This window comes from Dasypus novemcinctus, chromosome 8 (genome assembly GCF_030445035.2).
Source record: "Dasypus novemcinctus isolate mDasNov1 chromosome 8, mDasNov1.1.hap2, whole genome shotgun sequence".
Lineage (NCBI taxonomy): Eukaryota > Metazoa > Chordata > Mammalia > Cingulata > Dasypodidae > Dasypus > Dasypus novemcinctus.
The window spans coordinates 129,896,289-129,916,464 of record NC_080680.1 but is presented as its reverse complement, the minus strand read 5'-3'; the positions used below and the strand labels follow the sequence as shown (position 1 = coordinate 129,916,464).

Sequence of the window (20,176 nt, the reverse complement as noted above, 5' to 3'; positions counted from 1 at the left end):
AATGAAAATGAAAACACAATACACCAAAACTTAAGGGATGCAATGAATTCATTGCTTAGTAGGAAATTTCTGTCTAAATGCCCAAATCTAAAAAGAGGAAAGATCACAAATCAATACTCTAACTTCTCACCTAAAGATATTAGAATAAGCACAAACTAAACCAAAAGTAGTAGAAGGAAGGAAATTGTAAAGATGAGAACAGAAATAAAGGAAACAGAATAGAAAAGTGAATAGAATCAAGAATCACCTGAAAGCTTTCCCAGTAAGATCAGGAACAAGACAAGGATGCCTGCTGTCACCACTGTTATTCAAAATTGTACCAGAAGTTCTAGCTAGAGTAGTTAGGCAAGAAAGAGAAATAAAAGGAATTCAAATTGTAAAGGAAAAAGTAAAACTTTCACTATCTGCAGACAACATGATCCTATATAAAGTTCGGAAAAATCTTCAACAAAGCTACTACAGCTAATAAATGAATTCAGCCAAATGTACAGATCAACACACACAAATAAGTAGTGTTTCTATACACTAATAACAAGCAATCTGAGGAGGAAATCAAGAAAATATTTCATTTACAGTAGCAACTAAAAGAATAAACTGTCTATGAATAAATTTAACAAAGGATATAAATGACTTATACATGGAAAACTACAAACATTGCTAAAAGAAATGAAAGAAGACCTAAATAAATGGAAGGATATTCTGCGTTCACAGAATGAAAGACTAAATATCATTAAGATGTCAGTTCTACTCAAAATGATTCATAGATTCAATGCAATCCAAATCAACCAACATCCGTCATTGCAGAAATGGAAAAGCCAATTATCAATTTTTTTTACTTGGATGGGGAAGGACCCCAAATAGCCAAAACCATCTTAAAAAGGACAAAGTTGGAGGACTCATACTTCCTGACAAGCATATTACAATGCTATGTGGTCAAAACAGCATGGCATTGACACAAGGATAAACACATTGACACAGGGAATCGAACTGAGAGTTCAGAAATAGATACTCCCACCTATGCGCAATTGACTTTTGACCAGGCTGCCAAGTCCACTCAATTGGGAAAGAAGATTCTCTTCAACAAATGGTGCTGGGAGAACTGGATATCCCTATGCAAAAGAATGAAGGAGCACCTCTACATCTCACACCACATACAAAAAACAACTCAAAATGTATCAAAGACCAAAATACAAGAACTAGGACTATGAAACTAGAAAAAATACAGAAAATCATTTCCAGGATCTTGTGTTAGACAATAGTTTCTTAGATTTTACTTACATCCAAAGCACAAGCAATAAAAAAAAAAATTATATCAGTGGGAGCACATCAAAATTAAAACTTTTGTGCATCAAAGTACTTTATCATGAAAGTGTAAAGACAACTTACTCTGTGGGAGAAAATATTTAGAAACCATGTATCTGATAGGGGCTTAACATCCAGAATATTTAAAGAAATCCTACAACTCAGCAATAAAAAGACAAATGACCAAATTAAAAGCAGGCAAAAGACTTGCCTAGACATTTCACCAAAAGAAGATGAACAAATGGCCAAAGAGCACATGAAAAGAGGCTAAACATCATTAGCTCTTAGGGAAATGCAAATCAAAACCACACTGAGATACCATTTCACACCCTCTAGAAAGGCTACTTAAAAAAAACAGAAAATTACAAGTGTTGGAGAAGATTTGGAGAAATAGGAATGCTTTATTCATTGCTGGTAGGAATGTAAAATGATGAAGCTGCTGTGGAGGACAGGTGGGCAGTTCCTCAGGGAGCTGAGTACAGAATTACTGTATGACCCAGTGAGCTTATATACCCCAAAAACTGAAAATAGGGACTTGAACAGGTATTTGCATACTGATGTTCGTAGCTGATTATTCACAATTGTCAAAAGATTGAAGCAAACCAAATGTTCATTAACTGATGAATAGATAGACTATGAACATATTTAGCAGCACTGAATTACACATTTGAATGAATGATGATTGAAAGGGGAAATTTTATATTTTATATATGTTCTAGAATTAAATTTTTTTAAAAAATCCAGCAAACTGTATAACATGATGAACCACAATTTAAACCATAGACTTTAGCTAATAGTACAATTATAATAATATTCTCTCAATTGTAACAAAGGTCCACACTAATGCAAAATGTTAAAAATGGGGGCAGGTATATAGGAAATTATATTTTCTGTATGATCGTTCTATAAACCTACAACTTCTATAATTTAAAAAATTGATTTGGGAAGGAGAAAAAGGGAGGGTTTTTTTACAACTTTAGACAACTTTGTAATTCTACACAACTACAAAGACCTGTGACTGTTTTGTATTCTGTCCTCAACTAGACTGGACCCCCACCAGGCATCCGCTGTCCCCTCCTGCTGTCCCCTCCTGCACTTTAACACAGACCTGGCGTTTAGCTGGTGACCCGCAGACACTCTGGGAAGCGCTGAGCAGAGCCCGAGTCACCTCTGGGGCACCTGCGAGACAGGCTGGCAGCAGAGGACCTTCTCTCCGGCTGGAGGAATGGTCCACACTAGCACACTGGGTCCCCAGGTGGCTGCCGGAGCAGGGGGGCAGGGGCGTAGGCGCAGGCAGGCCTGGCCCCGCTGGACAGGGAGACACTCACTGGGAACCGCCGTGCTCTCCCCAGGAGGGCCCGTCAGCGTCACTGGGGTGTGCACGGTGGCACTCAGGCCCGAGGGTTGGCTGCCCATCCGAGAGACGTTCCGCTGGTTGTCAGCATCCTCCGGCTGCTCCACCACCTTCTGGAGAGAGGTGCTGGGCAGTGCGTGCACAGGGCCCATGCCCGTCATCCCACTGGCCTCCACACCGCAGTGCAGCTCCCTGCAACCAAGAGCGACATCCCAGAGTCTGACACAGCCTGACTCCTACTCAATGTGCAAAACCCCAGCTGCTTAGCCCGGACTGAGCCAGTCCCTGACCACCCCCTCTGCTCCTCTGGTGTTCGTGCCATCAGGTCTGGGAAGTGCAGACGGGACTGGCTCACCTGTTAGTCCCTGGCACGATGCCAGGCAAGGGTGGCATCATCGAATGGTGGGGGAGTGGACGTTTGCAGAATGCAGACGCCTGGAGCAGGACGCGTCCCTGGGCCACCCTGCCCAGGCCCACCAGGCCCAAAGCCCCGCTCAGAGGCTGAGCCCGCCCCCCCAGCTGTGCAGCTTCATCCGGGGGGGCTCCTTCACCCCAGTACTCAGAGTCAGGGCCCGCGGCTGGGGGCGGCGGGGGCGCTGGCCTCCTGGGCTGCCCCGCTCTGCCTCCCCCTTCCCGCCTGCCCCGCTCTGCCTCCCCCTTCCCGCCTGCCCCGCTCTGCCCCGCTCTGCCCCCTTTGCTCCTGGGTCGCTTAAATGATGGCCCACCAAGCCCTCAAGCCGGCAAGGGGCCTACAGACCACTCCGTGGGCAGGGGGCTCTGGCCCCAGGACTCCACCCTTGTGTGGGCAGCGCCCACCAGCCCTCTGCCCCCATCTGGGGACCCGGCTCGCCGGCGCCCACGCACTCACCTGGGCTGGTGGTTCCGGCGGGCATCCTGCTCCTTGCCGGGCGCCTCGCCCTCCTTCTCCAGGGCCTCCTTCTCCAAGGAGTCGTGCGCGGACAGCACCTTGTGCCGTGGCCGGTGCCGCCGCGTGGGCTCCTCCGCGCTCTCCGCCTCCCTGGCGCCCGCCCGGGAGCCGCCGCGGTGCCGCGCCCGCCGCTCGGCCTTCGCCCCGGCGCCCGCGGCCTCCCTGCCCTGCTCGGGCGCGTGCCGGTGGGCGCGGTGGCGCCGCGGCTCCTTCTCGGGCGCCTCCTCCGGGGAGCCCCTCCGGTGGTGGCGCCGGCCGCCCTCGGGGCCCGGGCCCGCGCCGCGCGCGCGCTCGCCCCTGCCGGGATCCCGGGACCCCGCGGCCTCCTTGCTGTGGCTGCGGTGCGGCCGGGGCCGCTCCTCCCGGGCCCCGGGCTCCCCGCCCTCCGCCTTCGGGCCCGCGCCCGGGTCCTGCTCCGCCGCCGCGGGGGCCGCGGTCTTGTCCTTGTCCTTGTCGCGGTGGCGGTGGTGCCTGCGGGGCGCGTCCGGACCCCCGGGCCGGGCGGGCTCCACGGCGTCAGGGCCGTCGGGGCAGGGCCGGGGCTTGCCCGCCCGCGGGCCCTCGCGGCCCGGCTCCACCACCAGGGGCCGGTCCAGGTGGGTCTTGGCGTCGGGGCGCAGGTGGAGCGCGGTGGCGAAGCGCAGCCGCTCCTCAGGGTCCAGCTCGCTGTAGAGCGCCTCGCAGCTGGCGCGCAGGTTCTGCAGCCGCAGCTGGCTGGCCCGCTGCTCCCACACGGACCGCGCCTTGGACGAGTTCTGCTGCCTGCTGTGGGGAGACGGGCGGTTAGCCGGCACCCTGCGGCCGCTGCCCACCTCTCTGCCTAGCGGAGAGGAAGCCCCAGATGGACACATAGCAATGGAGGGAGGCAGCGCGGGCGCCAGGCAGGAGGGGCGGGGCGGCAGGGGGCCCTCAGGACCCCACCTCAGAGCTGGTGCAGAAGGTGGAGAGGACCACCCCTGGCTCTGGGGCAGGAGACTCGGCTCGACCCAGGCCGACACCGCCTGCCCATGCAGAGGCCCACAAGGGCGCTCAAGCAGGCTGACCAGGGTCTGAGGCCCAGGGGTGCAGGGCACTGGGCTGGCAGGCGCCGCAGTAGGCCACGGGCTGGCTCCCGGGTGGCCGGCGGGCAGGGCCAACCTCAGCCCACAAAGGCCCAAGTGGGGCAAGGAGGTGGCGTCAAACGGAGCAGAACGACTGAGGCAGGAGGCCTCTCAACCGCCGGGCAGCCCGTTCCCAGCCGGCAGCGAGCGCGGAGCAGAAGGGCCACATAAGCCGGGGCCTGGAGGCCAAGGACCCGGCCGCTTCTCCAGGGGCACCTCCCCCCCACACCCTCCAGGACAGCCACATGCTGGGGGGAACGGGCATCATGAGGGAACCCGAGAGGGGGTCCTGGCGTGGAGGAGACAGGAGCTGGGGCAGCAAGAGGTGCCCAGCCCTCGGCGCAAGCATGGGGCCTCACCGCTCCCGGTGCCCAGCTCGGGCCGGCAGCTGCCCCTTGCTCAGGGACCATTTGCTCTCAGGAGCCAAGACCTCAGGGCTGGGATTGGGGTCACCAATGCCCCTTTCTCTGGCCCATGGGGAGCCACCTGCACCAGTGGCTCTCCAGGCCTACCCTCCAGCCCCACAGTGGGCACAGGAAGCACTTAGTGTTCTGGTTCCAACTGAATAAGTCCCCAAAGTAGGCGACCCAGCCCGCCACCACGGTCGGTGTCCCATCCTTCAGCCACAGAGCAGCAGCCCTGCCTGGGGGTTTCCCAGGCTCCCCTCCTCCCACCCTCACGTGAGACCCAGGCCCCGCTGCCGTCCCCTTTTCACAGGGTGGGAAACTGAGCCTAGAAGGGGACACGGCGTGCGCAGGGTCCCTTAGCAAGTGATGGAGCAGGGGCAGTCGGGTGTGGAGAGCCATTTGGGGGGACAGTGCCTTGCGTGTTTTTAGACCACGGGAGTGCGTGGACCCATTCGTCCCCTGGGGGTGTGCGGGTGTCAAGGGCTAGCCTCCCTGGCCATCTGCTGACCGCAGCCCTGGCAGGCATGTGCCACCCCAGGCCAGGATCTGCGCCTCCGGCCCTGCTTCAGAGACCCCTGCACCTGACCCATCTTCTCTGGCTCTGGCTCCAACCCAGAGCCCAGGGCCTGCCTGTCCCCAGTGGGGACCAAAACAAAGGGTCCGACTCAGCCACACAGAACCTGGGAAAGGGGCGGCAACCCCGAGGATGGTTCACCAAGCTGCGGAAGCCCCGGGCTGGGCACCAGTCGCTGCCTCAGGCACGGTGCACCTGGGGAGGTGGTCCACAGGGATGCAGCCCCAAGACCTGGGACCGGCAACAACCCGTCAGGAAAGGGGCTGGGAGCAGGCGGGGCTGGGACCCCCGGGTCCGAGGGTGCAGGCGGGGATGGCCCAGCGGCACAGCTCTGCCTCCGCCCTCACTGAGCTCCTCTCCTGGCCGCCACCTGATACCCAGAGGCCCGCCGGCCGCTGCACCGAAGGGCGCATGGGATGGAAAGGCTCCCGAGTAGCTTGGGGGTGCACAGTGCAGGCCGGCCGCAGGTCAGCCACGCTGCGGCACCCAGCCTGCTCGCTGGGCCACCTGCCTCTCGGTGCCCTCACGCCCCACAGGCTGTGGTGTCTGCTTCCCGCTGCCTCTACCGCTGGGTGCTGCTGTATGTCTCTCTGCAGCATCCCACTGCTCCCCGAGTCTGCAGGCCCTGCCTCCCCTCCACAGCTGTACCTTGGCATCAGCCCCTCCTGGAACCGCCTGTGCCTGCTGGTCCTCGCTCTGCCCAGCACGTGGACCCACTGGCCTTGCCCCAGCCTCGCCCTCTGGCCCTCTCTGCCAAGCTCCCCGGGCACAGCAGAGAGCCAGCTGGGCCGCCGCAGCCTGCAGCACCAAGTCCCACCTGAGGCCTCTTCAGATACCCCGTGGAGGGGCCACTCCACGACTGCCCAGCCCTGCTGAGCCGGCCACTCAGCTGCACCAGAGAGGATGGCCCCAGGCCAGGGTGGGTGCTCAGGGCTCAGAAAGAAGCTGTAGCGGTTCTGAGCCATGGCCCTGCTTCGGGGTCCTTGCTGGGATGACCAGTTCCCCTTAACGCTGACCACCAAAGCAGCCACGGGTGTGACCCCATTGTTATCTATGTCTGCCCCTTATTCCACCATGTGAGTTCATTTTCAGGACCCAACAGTCTTTCTTACCCCGGGAGACACCCTGACAGCCAGCAGTTCCAGATGCCAAAATGCAAGACCCATCTGTGCCAGCTGCAGGACATGGGGGTACTGGCCCCTCGGCCCGGTGGCCTGATCCCGACCGCTTCAGGGGCTCCTCACCTGGGTGCCTGGCCACTGGGGACGGCTGCCTGGGAGCACTTCCCAGAGCAGCTGCCCAGGGCCTTCTCTGGCTCTAGCTCGGGCCTTGGTCGGCTAACGAGCCTCACAGCGGCCCGGCAGTGCCACCCTTCGAAAACAAGGGTTCCCGAGGGCCACAGGTGCGGCCAAGGACGGAAGGTGGGTGGGCCAGGGCGGCAGGTGACGAGTGTCCCCGGGGACCCCACGCCAGTGCTCTCTGCCAACCCCTCGGCTGGGCCGGCGAGGCCCTGGAGAGAGACGAGGAGCGGCAGACACACTCTAGACGAGAGAGAAGGCGCGCAGAGAGCAGACGGGACAGACCAGGAGAGAAGCGGAGGGCTGAGCCGGTGAAGGGCGGCCCCAAGCCGCCCGGGAAGCGAATGGCCCTGGGGAAGCAGAGTCAGGGTTTTCATGGAGCCACGGCTGGATGTGGCAGCAGAGCGACTCACGGTGAGTTCACGCTGGAGACGGATGAGCTGCGAGAGACAGTACCTCGAGTTTGCTTTACAAAACTGCACATGCAAAAAACAAAACAGAACACAAGTGAGAAAACAGAGGAAGTCCTAGAGACACGAGACGCCATGGGCCGTGGGGCCGGGGCGAGCGGCAGGAACGCACCTGTCAGAAAGTGCACCAACTGTCCTCTAGGCAAAACAGCAGTTCAGGGGCAAAGCACAGCCGGCTTCTTTCCCACACGCACAGAGAAGTCAGACTGACCAAACGAGCGGACCCCCAGGTGGCTGGCCGACGAGTGCCAGCTTCCCCTGCAGCCCAGCCCTCCCCGCTGTGGAGGTGAGCTCCAGGCGAGCCCCACCCTGGCTCCTGAAGGGCCCGGATCAGAGACCCCCCCCTGCAGCCTGAGGAGGCCCCTCTCTGGCCTTCACAGGTGGGGAAGGGGCTCCTTACCTGAGGTGCTTCGCTGGGCAGCCCATCCCCTCCCTGCTCCCCAGAGGGCCGAGCCAGCCGCTTCCAGCTCCCTCTGACACCTTCCAGAGCAAATCAGGTTCACCCACTGACACCCACTTTCCCTCTGGGTATAATTCCAGCCATATCCAAAAACCATTCTGGAAGCTTTTCCACAACCAAGAGAGAGAAACTAAAGATCCCTTTAGAGTCATTTCTCCTCCCTTTTGCATCCCTGGGAGAGATCAAGCAAGTTCCCAGCTCCTCCTCCTCCAGGCCAAGAACTACGTGCACCTGCAAGGGGCGAGGAGGGGGAGGGGAAGAGGGCGAGGAGGGGAAGGAGGAGGAGGGGGAGGAGAGGCGAGGAGGGGGAAGAGGGGGGAGGAGGGGGAGGGGGAGAGAGGGAGGGGAAGAGGGAGGGGGAGGAGCTCGTCTGCTGTGGGCCCTGGGTGAGCAAGTGTGAGTACGTGGGTGTGAGAGAATACGAATGGGCGTGAGTGTGCAGAGTGCGAATGCAGAAGGGCATGTGCGGTGTGAGTGCTGTGAGTATACGTGTGAGTGTGAAGCAGTGAGAATGTGCAGGGGTCAGCATGACTGCAAATGTGTGTGAAGCTGAGTGTGAGTGTGAGCACGTAAGAAAGAGCACATGTGTGAGTGTGTTTGACTATTGTGTGTATGTAAGGAAGCACGTGCGGGTGTGAGTGTTGTGTGTCTGAATGAGTATTGTGTAACGTGCAGGGGTGAGTGTGTAAGAAAGTACTATGGGTAAGTATTAGTTCATGTGAGAGTCTGAGAGATACACGTGGGTGTGAGGCTGTGAATGGGCATGAGCAGGTGGGGTGACGACGCCTGGACAGGATCCGGTGTGAGTGCCAGGCGCTGGCACCTGGGCCGCGGGCAGCCTCAGGGCACACGGCCGAGCTCCCCATCAGAGGCGTCCTGGGGCGCCCCCGCCGCTGTCGAGCACAAGGACCCAGAGGTGCTCCCACTGTCGGCCACACCCGCGGAACATCTGTGCAGCCACTGCGCAAACCAAAAGGCGCATCCAGGGCAGGCCAGGGGCAGGTGGCCGTGCACCGTGGCGAGCAGGGGCGGGCCTGGAGCTGCCGCCTGACCAGCGTGATTTGCCAGGAGAGCAGAAAGTGGGATCGGAAGACGGGGTGGACGCGGCAGCTGGCGCTGTGCAGCAGCCTTTGCCCTGTGGCAGCTGAGGACGGGCCCAGAGCCGGGAGCTCAAAGCCGCACCCCCCCGCAGAGCCATGGGACCCGCGGCGACAAGCCTGGCTCTTGGGCGCTGGCCTGGGATGCCTCGAGGCGGAGTACCCCCTGCCCCCAGAACCCAGCCCAGGAAAAGAGGCCCTTGTCCCACTGGGGACCGCAGGGGGACGAGGCCGGCACGGGTTGGTCATGCGGGGCCCCTCGTGCCCACAGCAGCTACCCAGCAGGGGCGCAGGCAGCGCCCCAACCTCCTTCCAGCAGCTCAGCCCCCGCCCGCCAGCAGCCTCCGTCTGCACCCCTCAAAGCCTGGTGCTGTCGGCCTGGCCTGGGAACAGGGCGGGGCCTTTGCGGACACCCCAGAAACAGGTTTCTTCCTGGGACCACAGCAAGGTGGGGCTGACACACACACACTAGGCACGAGGCCCCAGACCCCAGCACGCCCCCCACGTGCCACCATGCACGGCCCTGGCACTGCTGAAGCGCGGGCAGCCAGCCGTAGGTGGAAAGGACAGGCAGGGCCCGCCGACACCCAGGCTGGAACGCGTGGCCCGGGCGGGTCCCTGCCTCCTGCCGCACCCCTCGGGGCAGCGCAGCCCTGGCCGAAGCCTCGCCCAGCGCCAAGACCCCTCACACCTGAGACGCCGCCCGCGCCAGGCCGGGCCGTCCTCGGGGTGGAGCCTGTCCCCCGTCCTTTGGCCTCTGTCCTGACAGAACCTCACAAAGGCGCTGCCCGGTGGGGGCCGCCAGGACGGGCGCCTCAGGCCCAGCCCACAGAGGACACCTCCGGAGAGCTGTGGACACAGACAGGCCTCCGCGCACGTCCCTGCTGCGGCCGCGCACCCAGGCAGCACAGCGCCGGCCTCGCTCCAGGGAGGCCTGCTTCCTGCCACCCCCTGGGGCCCCAGCTCCTGGGGAAGGCGGGGAGCCATCTGAAGAAGCCTCCAGAAGGGAGTCCTGCGGAGGGTCCGGGCTGGGATGGCGCAGTGGCCCCACTCCCCGCCCGGCCCAAGAGCCTTACGCAGCGATGGAGATGTTGGCGGCGGACATGGGGCTCACTTCCGCCACCTCCTTCGCCTTCTGCAGGGCGAGCTTCTGATTGGCCGCTTCCTCCATCTCCTCTTCGTCCTGTGTGGAGAAGCGAATGCCCTTGGTCACCGGCCCCGCGCCACGTTCCTCCCTGGGCCTCCGCCCCGGGCCCCTCTGCCCAGCGCTGGGTGCACACGGCTCCTCGGGGACCCGTTGCTCAGTGGCACCAGCTGGCTCGAGGGGCTGGAGGTGGACAGCTGCCCCCGCCAGCGTCTCCTGCCTCCTGGGAAACGGAACAAGACCCCGTGGCGCTCCACAGGGCCTGGCACGCCGGCACGCAGTCCCCACGCGTCCTGGAACCTGCACGCAGGGCCAGGACGGCCGAACACGGCACCTGCCAGCTGCCTCCCGTGTCCCACTGTCTGAACCAGACCCCGTGCCCAGGGCTTTTCCTCGAGCGATGGCATTTGTCCTTGTTGACAAGCCTCTGGGCAGGGGACATCTCCAATCACACAAGCGCGGCACCCCATGACGGGGGCCTGGCCCCTTTGGGAAGTCCTGATGCCAAGGAGAGCGTCCCGGCCCTTGGGGCGGTGGGCGCCGTCGCGGTCCAGGCTGACTGCAGAAACGGGCAGACCCGCGTGCTCGGAAGAGAGAGGCCCGCGCAAGGGGCAGGGCCGGACTCGCGGGCTCCGCCAAGGACCAGCTGGGGCGCCTGCACGTGGCGCCGTGCCTTGAGCGCCTGCCTCCAGGCTCTGGAACCTTCTCTCCCAGGGGCTGGGTCTTGGAGACTGCTGAACCACAAGGACTGCACCGTGGGCAACACGGGCAGGGCGCCTGCACGTGGGGCGCAATGGCATGCAGACACGCGCAGGGAAGGCACAGGAGTGCAGGCAGCCTGCACCGTGTGGGCCCAGTGTCAAGCTGTGGGCTGCTCTGCAGGCCGTGACACAGCGAGCGGCCGGCTGCGCAGTGCTCAGCACCATGGGGACAGTGGTCGCACAGTGAGCGGCCGTGTCCTCCGCAGGGGAGTCACAGAGGGAGGCATGTAAGCCTGTCTCCACTCAGCCCTGGACAAGGCGAGGAGTGGAGCCAGCGGGCTCCGCAGGGAAAGCAGGCACCACGCACAGCAAGGCTGGCCGCAGGTGTCCCCTCAGCGCCCAGGTGACCCAGGTGTCCCTCCACTGCCCCAGGATGACCACAGGTGTCCCCTCAGCGCCCAGGTGACCCAGGTGTCCCTCCACTGCCCTGCAATGACCACGGTGTCCCTTCACTGCCTGAGTGACCACCAACATCCTTGTTCCGCGTTTTAGGATCTTTAGACCTGGAATTTCACTGGAGACCCTAGCCGCGCCCCCGACGGCACACACCCCTCCCTCTCACGGCCACTGAACCAGGTCCCTGGCCCCCAGGCCCGAGGCAGGAGAGCTGGGCTCCTCCCTTTTGGGCTCCATCCAGATGGGGGCCCACAACCCCTCCAGCTGCCCACGCTCCACCCTGGACCCAGGCCAGTCCCCAGGCTCCCAGGCCACGTCCAGAGCAGTGTGGCCGCCGTCTGGCACATGAGCACCTACCTTGGTCAGCTCTTGGGCGTTGGCAAGGTTGTCCACCGCGATGGCCAGGAAGACGTTCAACAGCGTGTCTGGTTGGCCCCAGCTAAGGAAGGGGATTCTTCCCACTCCCCTCCCCAGCCGGTACGGGTGACAGGGCCTCCAGCCTCTGCCCTCAGCCCCCTGACCACTCAGACCCCCGCCACCCCTCGACCCACGCCAGCCCAGCCGCCAGACTCCTGGCCTCCGCTCACCACCAAGCTCTCTGCCCCCTCCCCTCCTTCCCCGCGTCCTGCCCCTGGCCCTTCCCTGCTGCCCCAAGCCAAGCTCTGACGCACAGCAGGCGTTGCTCTGGCGCCTCCCTGCCCCATGCCTCCCCACAGTGGCCCCTGCTCGCAGGCTGCAGGCCCCGTTGTCCTTTCCCCTCCTTTTCCAACCAGGAGTCCCAGGACCCCTCTATCCACGGTGGGGCAACAGCCCTGGCCTGAGAGTCTCCTGGGCGCTGGGGCGGAGACCACAGCCTGAGCCCACCTGCTTCCCAGGAGCCCTGAGGGAAGGCTGCTGCCAGCCCTGCCAGGCAGGGGCCCAGGGCCCGACCCTGACATGCAGCAGGGCCAGGCAGCGGCCTCCTCCCCACGCCGCCCTCTTGAGTCTCCAGGGGCCCTTGCGTGGAAAAGGCCTCCGTCGCACGGGCGCCCTCCTGCCGAGCTGCCCGACCCCGTCCCCGCAGCGCAGGGCCCGGTCTGGCTGTGCCCCAGCCCCGTTCCTGCCTGCCTGCCCTCCCTGCCCGGCCATCAGCTGCCCCTATGCTACCACCTCTCTGGGGCCCTCGGCCTCCGCGCAGCTGGCACCCGGTGCGTCACTACCGTGGGCTGTCCTGGGCGCAGCAGGTGCCGTGCAATCCTTGGCCTCCACCCATTCGATGCCCGTCGTGTTTCTTACCCCCGCTGGGAAGTGAAGACGTTAGGCTGGGTCTGCTGCCCCCTGGGGGGGCAGTCACCCCGTCTGAGAACGCTGTGCACCTGCAGCCCCTCTCCCCAGCCCAGGGGGCCCCGGCTGGGCTAGTGAGGACCCTTCCCGGGCGGGCTCCACCTCAGCCGAGGGCCAGCAGGGCCTATAGGACAGCCGCGCCAGGACCAGCCCTGGGGCCAAGCGCGTGGGTGGGGGGTGGCAGGGTCACTCAGGCAGGCAGGAACAGGAGAAAGAGCATGGCTGCGCCACAGATAGGCGACGGGAACAGGCGAGGCAGCAAGGACAGGCAAGGGGCCGGCAGCTCGATCCTGTCGTCCTCCCACATTCAGCCTTTACGTTTCTGTGCAGCAGTTTTTAAACCCAGACTCAGAAATTAACGAGTCAACCAAATGAGAGTTTAGACAAGGCAGCCCAGTGTCCCCGAGTCAGCCCGCTGGCCTCGCCACCCCATGCCCCACGTGCAACTGGCACCAGCTTCCTGGCTCACCTGCACACAGGCCCTGAGCCCCACCTGCCGGAGCGCGCCGGCCACCTGCTCTGCGGAGCCTCCCATGCTTTGTGCTTCCTAAGAGCCACTCTCTCTCCCAGACCCCGCGGTCCTTGAGCTCGGGCTCCACTCCCACCCTCCCGGAGGAAGCCGCACGGCCGTCGAGAGTCCGGTCTGGGCCACACGCTAACGCCTGGCACCCCAGCCCGGGAAGGATACAATTTCCAAACAGCGTCAGCACAATGAAGTAAAAGGACGAGAACATGCCCTTGCTGACTCCACCTTGAGACTCGATCCCATGGTACATCACCGCGTTCCAGTCCTCTCCAGTAAGGATCTGTGGGGCAGAGAGCACCACGGTGTGTGCCGGGGCCGCCCTCACCCGCCCACACACACACACGTGCAGGGCCAAGGACACGGCTGCACCCTGCAGCACACGGGCATGTCCAGGCTGCTTCCAAGTCCTCCAGGGAGACTTCAGAAAGACGCGGGTCAGCTGGTGGAGACCGTCTAGGTGTTCGGCCAGGAAAGGGAGGCAACTCCAGGCAAGAGGTGAGCAGAGGCAGGAAGGAGCGGAGAGCAGAGGGAGGCAGCTCCAGGAAAGGGCGAGCAGGGCAGGGAGGAGCCGAGCCGTTGCCTAGCCCACTGCAGTGGCAGGGCTGGGAGGCGCTTCTTGGACGCCCAGAGCTGTCCTCGTTGCTGTTTAGTTGAGAGACTGAGGCTCAGAGACACCGAGGGGCCTGATGGTCTGGGTGGGGCGGCCGAAAGCAATCCTTGTAAACCCAGGCCTCTCTTTTCTATCTTTACTTTTGGAAAAATACGAGAGGATAAAATAAACACTCATATGTCCACCACCCAAAATGAACACTGTTCACATTGCATCGTGTTTGCATCAGGTTTTTTTAAAGGATGTAAAGGTAGCTGATGAGGCCGAAGTCCCTGCTCTTCTCCCAGCCCAGCTGCCTCGACTGCCCGCCCGGCAGCCCCCGTCACGGAGCCGGGTCCCTGGCTTTGAAGTTCTACAACATCCCACCCACGCACACGTCTGCAGACAATATTCAGCATGCGTGTTCTGAACACCGACAGAATGGGATCAATACACATATTCTGCAACTTGCTGTTTATATCTTGGTGGTTTATCCATTCTGATATGGATAAATCTATTTGTTAACCATTGCAATTTTCCTTCAACTGACTGAAGTGTCCTGACAGACACATCAGTGCTTTCCTGGTTTCTGCTTGTTGTCCATAGTGACTGCCCCAAATCCTCAGCAGCAGCAGCACAGGCTTTCCCTCCCCCGCTCGGGCCATCCCTGGTTTGCCATGCATTACCCCCAGTCTGACAAGGCGAAAGGGGAGCGCGGGGGCTGCTCCTTGCCCAGCAGCCTCAGGCCCCCGTTTCCAGGCCGCGAGTGCATGTGGGCGTCTTGTCTTCCCCTCACTTACTGGGAGGCTTCCTTGTGCATTCTTCTTTTTCTCTTCTTTATTTTCTTTTAAATGTTACATTCAAAAAATATGAGGTTCCCATATACTTCCCACCCTCCTCACCCCACTCCTCCCACATCAGCAAACTCTTCCATCATCGTGGCACATTCACTGCACCTGGTGAATACATGGACAGTGGTTTACCTTGTAGTCTACACTCTCCCCCAGTCCACCCAGTGGGCCACGGCAGGACACACAATGTCCAGCATCTGTCCCTGCAGCACCACCCAGGATAACTCCAAGTCCTGAAAATGCCCCCCATCATGTCTCTTCTTCCCTCTCCCTGCCCTCAGCAGCTACATTCTTGTGTACATGAATCCCTTATCCCTTCTATGGATTGGAAATTCTTCTAGTCTCCTGCTTGTTTTTAACTTATTTTGGTATTTTAAAGAAGTTTAATAAAATTTAGTCATCTTTTCCTTTATGATTCCTACTTTTGTGCCTGATTTAAGAACCCCCTTCCAATCCCAAGGTTATAAAGATAGTTTCCTCTATTTTCTTCTAATACCTTTACAGTTTTAATTTTCACATTTAGGTGTCTATTCCAGCTGGAGTTTCTTGTTTTTTCATGCATGCATGGAGACGAAGTAAGAACCTAATTTTCTTCTTTCCATATGGAAAGACAATTTTTCCAGACCCACTTTTTTAAATGCATCATCTTTCTCACATAAATTCCTCACTACATTTGGGCATGTTTCTGGGCTTTCTAGTCTGTTCTCTTGATATTTTTGTCTTTATATATTTCATACCATCTTCACTGCTGTAGCTTTAAAAAAAAAAGTCTTGATACATGCAGGGCAAATCCCCTTTCTTGTTCTTCTTTTTAGAGTTGTTTTGACAATTCCTGGACATCTACTCTTCTATAGGATCAATAAGCTGAATTCCAAGAGAGAACCTGTTGGGATTCAGACTTGCATCGCATTGAACTCAAAGCCTAAATCGGGGAGAACGGACACCCCTATCAATTCAAGGCTTCCCACACATAACATCTCTCTCCTCTCTCCACATCTTCAGTTCTAATTTTAGGTCCTTCTCTAATTATGCTATTATGCCCATGACAGTCACATAATTATTGTTAGATTTCTTCCTGGGTACCTTATAACATATTTTGTTGCTACTTTGAATGAGATCTTTCCTTTTTAATTGAATTTTCTGACTGAATGATGCTATGTAGAAAAGTTCTTGAATTTTGTATCGATGAATTCTCTTATTATTTCTAATAGATTCTCTTGGACTTTCTATGTAAATAATTAAATCACTTGCAAATAACAATTTTGTCTTTTTTTTAGCCCTTCTACTTCACGTCTTTTTCTTATCTTTTACCATTGACTTAGACTGTCTGAATACCAGGCATCCTTGTTTTTTCTTTAATGATAATGCTTCTGATATTTTACTATTATCTATGAAGCTTGCTATGGGTTTTCAAAATAATGGCTCTATTGATAGAATCCACATACCATACCATTCACCCTTTTAAAATATACAATTCAGTGGCTTTTACTATACCCACAATATATGCTATAGTTCTCAGTCAATTTTAGAACATTTTCATCACCCCCCCAAAAAAAGTTCACTTTAGCTATCACCCCACTTACTCTGGGTTTTTTGTGGATAATCTTTACCAGATTTTAAAGTCCTATTGAGTCTTAGCATGATAAGATGTTTTATTATGGTTTATGAAGGAAAGTTGAAATTTATCAATTTTTTTTTTTCTTTCTGCAGCTGTTATGATTGTTTTTCTCTTAACCTGTAAAGACTGGGAATTACACTGAGAAATTCTTGAATTACCAGGATAAACACTGTTTAGCTATGAGGGTTTGAGTTTTGGACCCGCCTCCCCGAGCAAACTCTTAAGAGCATCTGCTACATGTGAAGTGCTCAGCACCGCCAGCCAACAAAGGGTCGGAGACCCCGGCGGGCACACGCTCCCACAGGTCAGTCCGCACGCGCTCAGTCCGCTTCTGGCTTGGGATGGAGGCTGCACCAGCCTCGTAACGGGTTCCTTCCCTTCTCTGAGGCGTTAAGGTAGTTGTCATCTGTTCTTCAAAGGCTTGGTAAAAGAGGGGCACAAAGGCAGGTAGAGGGCTTGATTATTTAATGATTATATCCAAGATTTCACTTCTTGAACCAGTTTTGTCTTCTGTATTTTCAGTTTTCTGTTTCATTAATTTCTGTTCTTATACCATTATTTCCTGTCTTCAGTTTTTCTTTGATTTAATCTATTATTTTGTCTAGATTTTTTTTGTAAAGTCAGAAGCCTTCCTGAATTTATTTTTTTTATTCAACCCCCCACCCCCACCCCAAGATGCCTCCCTCATCTATCAGCTCATTGTCTGCTTGTCGTCTTTGGGAGGTCCCATGTGGGAGGTGGGTACCCAATTGCTGGAGCCATATCCGCGCCCTCTTTTTCCCTAGATTCTTGAGATTAGTACTTAAACTCATTTATTTTTAGTCTTCTTTTGTATTTTGATAATTACATTTAAGATTTAAAGTTCCCTCTAAGTATTACTTCAGCTTCATCTTGTAACTTTTGATGTTATTTGTTCAGTTTCAAATATTCTGTAATTTCCATTGTGATTTCCTCTTTACTCCAATATTTAGTTGTGCATCCTTCGGACTTCAAATATGTGGAAGATTTTAAATGACTTTTTATTAATGGTTTCTAATATAGTTAAATGATGTCAAGAATTTGTTCCGTAGGAGAGCAATTCTTTAATATTTGGAGAAATTTCTTTTGTGATCTAGTAAGTGGTCAGTTTCTTTGAATGTTCTATTGTCCCCAAATATTGAGTGTTCTATTTGCTATCTGTTGGGTGCAGAGTCCTATTTACATGAAGTGGTTCCTATTTATTATGTTCATCAGCTCTTTTACATCCTTCTAATCTTTTGCCTGCTTCATCCTTCAGTTTGAAAGATACATTTAAAATCTCTTATAAAATGGTGGACTTTTGATTTCTTCTTGTAATCCTGTCAATTTTTGATCAATGTATTTTGAGACTATGTTGTTAAGTCATATAAGGTCATTGTTGCACATCTGCTTGGTGACTTCCTTGCGTCATTATGTAATATGTGTCTTTATTCTCATTAAAATTTTTTACTTTAATTTCTATTTTGGCTGATATCAATATTTACTTAATTTACCATTTGTATTCCTTTCTTTTTAAATTATGTAATATTGTACACATTTAGAAAGTTACAATGTGTAATTTAACAATCCTCTGTATACCGGACACCCAGCTTAAGAAATAAGCATCGAAATGTGGTCAAAGTCTCTTGAACTGATGCGCCCCCTTCCACCAATCTCATTCCTCCCTCTCCTCAGCTGTCCAACAGAGTCCTGAATTTGAAGTTTACCATTTCCAGGCAAGTTTTTATACTTCTATTGCACACTGATTATAAACAATATACAATTTAGTTTTGTATGTTTTTCAATCATATTTATCTAGTATCATATTCTATGCATTATTACAAAACTTGCTTTTCTTTCCCAATGTCCTGTTGGAAACTCACACATGTTGACATATTTGGTTCTAGGTCATTCATTTTCCCTGCTGTTCAGGTAATAACACATTCTCCTTGTCCATCCCCCTGGTGCTGAGTAGTCAAGTGAATCCAGGTTTGCCACCACTTCTAACGCTGCCCTGATGGTCTGTGTATCTGAGCAAAAGCCTCTCCAGGGCCATGAAGGTGCATGCTCCAGAGGCCGGCACTCCCCACAGCAGCTCGACCGACCTCCAGCAACACAAGGAGCCTCCCTTCTCATCTTCTCCAACACTTGGCCTTGTTATAGTCCTCCATGCTGGCCAAACTTATGGGTAAGAAAGGGCATCTCATTGGTTTTAACTGGCATTTCCCTGATCCATCCACCAGCCCCATTTCTTCTCCTTTGGGTTATTTTTTGTATCCTTTGTCCTCTCCTTTTCTTTCGGATTTGTAGAAGTTTTTTATATACTCTGGATACTGATCCTTTGTTAGTTATTTGCTGACACTGGAAATACCTTTTCCTAGTCCATGGCTTGTTAATTTTCTTAGATATTTTATTGTAGTAAAAGATGTATGACAAAATTTACCATTTTAAACATTTTTTTGGTATACAATTCAATGACATTAAGCACATTCACCCTGTTGTGCAACCATTACCACTATCTATTTCCAGAACTTCTGCACCCTAAAACAGAAACTCGATACCCATTAAGCAATAACTACCCATCCCTGTCTAAACCCAGGACCCCAGCTGCTGGTAACCTCTAATCTACTTTCTGTCTCTATGAATTTGCCTATTCCAGATATTTCAAAAAGTGGAATTAAGCAATATTTATCCTTTTGTTCCTTGCTTATTTCACTTAGCATAATTTTTCAAGGTTCATCCATTTGTACTATGTATCATAACTTTATTCCTTGTTATGGCTGAATAATATTCTATTATATATTTTATATATAATATTCCATTATATATTCTATGTTATATGTTACATTTATATATGTTTTATATACACACACACCACATTTTGTTTATTCACTCATCTTTTGATGGAAATTTGGCTTGTTTCAATCTTGCAGCTAATGTGAATAATACTGCTATGAACTCTGGCATTCAAGTATCTGTTTATGTACATGTTTTCAGTTCTTTTGGGTATATACCTAGGAGTATAATTACCAGGTCATATGGTAATTCTATGTTTAACTTTTTGAGGAACCACCAAATGGTTTTCAACAGTGGTCGCACCATGTTACATGTTGCATAAGGGTTTCAATTTCTCCATATCTTTGCCAACACTTGTTCTTTTCTGTTTTTTGTTTTGTTGTTGTTGTTGAAATTAGCCAACAACTATAGTAGGTGTAAAGTGGTATCTAATTGTGGTTTTGTTTTCATTTCCCTAACGACTAATGATGGTGAGCATCTTTTCATGTGCTTATTGGTCATTTGTATATCTTATTTGAAGAAATGTCTATTCAAGGTCTTCACCATTTTTTACTTGTTTTTTCTTTTTGTTGTTGAATCATAGGAATTCTTTATATATCCTGGATATTAACTCTTTATCAGAGATATGACTTGCAAATATATTCTGTGGGTTTCCTTTTCACTCTCTTTATAGTGTACTCTGATGCGCAAAAATTTTAAATTTTGATAACATCAAATTCATCTATTCTTGTGTTGCCTTACTTTTGGCGTCATATTTAAGTAAACACTGCCAAATCCAAGGTCATATAGATTTGCTCCTATGTTTTCTTCTAAGAGTTTAATACTTTTATCTCTTAAATTTAGGTCTTTAATCCATTTTGAGTTCATATTTGTATATGGTGAGAGCTAGGGGTCCACATTCATTCTTTTACCTGTGGATATCCAGTTTTTCAAGCACCATTTGTTAAAAAGACTTGAATCGTATCTACACCCTTGTCAAAAACCAATCAACTATATATGTCATGGTTTCTTTCTGGGCTAACAAATGTATTATTCTCTTGGTCTGTCTATCCTAAGACAGTACCGCTGGATTTTGATTACTATAACTTCCTAGTTAGTTTTGAAATCAGGAAGCATGAGTCCTCCAACTTTCTTCTTTTTTTTCAAGATTGTTTTTAACTATTTAGAGTCCATTGAAATTTCATG

General features: G+C 54.2%; 1 protein-coding gene across 4 annotated transcripts in view; it reads right to left on the bottom strand.

Moving 5' to 3' along the window:
* Window positions 1-20,176, bottom strand: part of CACNA1B (calcium voltage-gated channel subunit alpha1 B) — a 211,157-nt gene that overhangs the window by 88,220 nt on the left and 102,761 nt on the right. For 2 of the 4 annotated variants that reach the window (XM_058302830.1, XM_058302829.1), the window contains 6 exons: window positions 13,303-13,420; window positions 11,649-11,716; window positions 10,067-10,173; window positions 7,377-7,439; window positions 3,525-4,349; window positions 2,631-2,848 (listed from right to left, as the gene is read on the bottom strand). In XM_058302830.1, coding sequence (XP_058158813.1) covers window positions 2,631-2,848; window positions 3,525-4,349; window positions 7,377-7,439; window positions 10,067-10,173; window positions 11,649-11,716; window positions 13,303-13,420 — 1,399 coding nt within the window. The remainder of the gene's footprint in view (window positions 1-2,630; window positions 2,849-3,524; window positions 4,350-7,376; window positions 7,440-10,066; window positions 10,174-11,648; window positions 11,717-13,302; window positions 13,421-20,176) is intronic. The other 2 variants (XM_071217146.1, XM_071217147.1) reach the window with 1 other exon arrangement.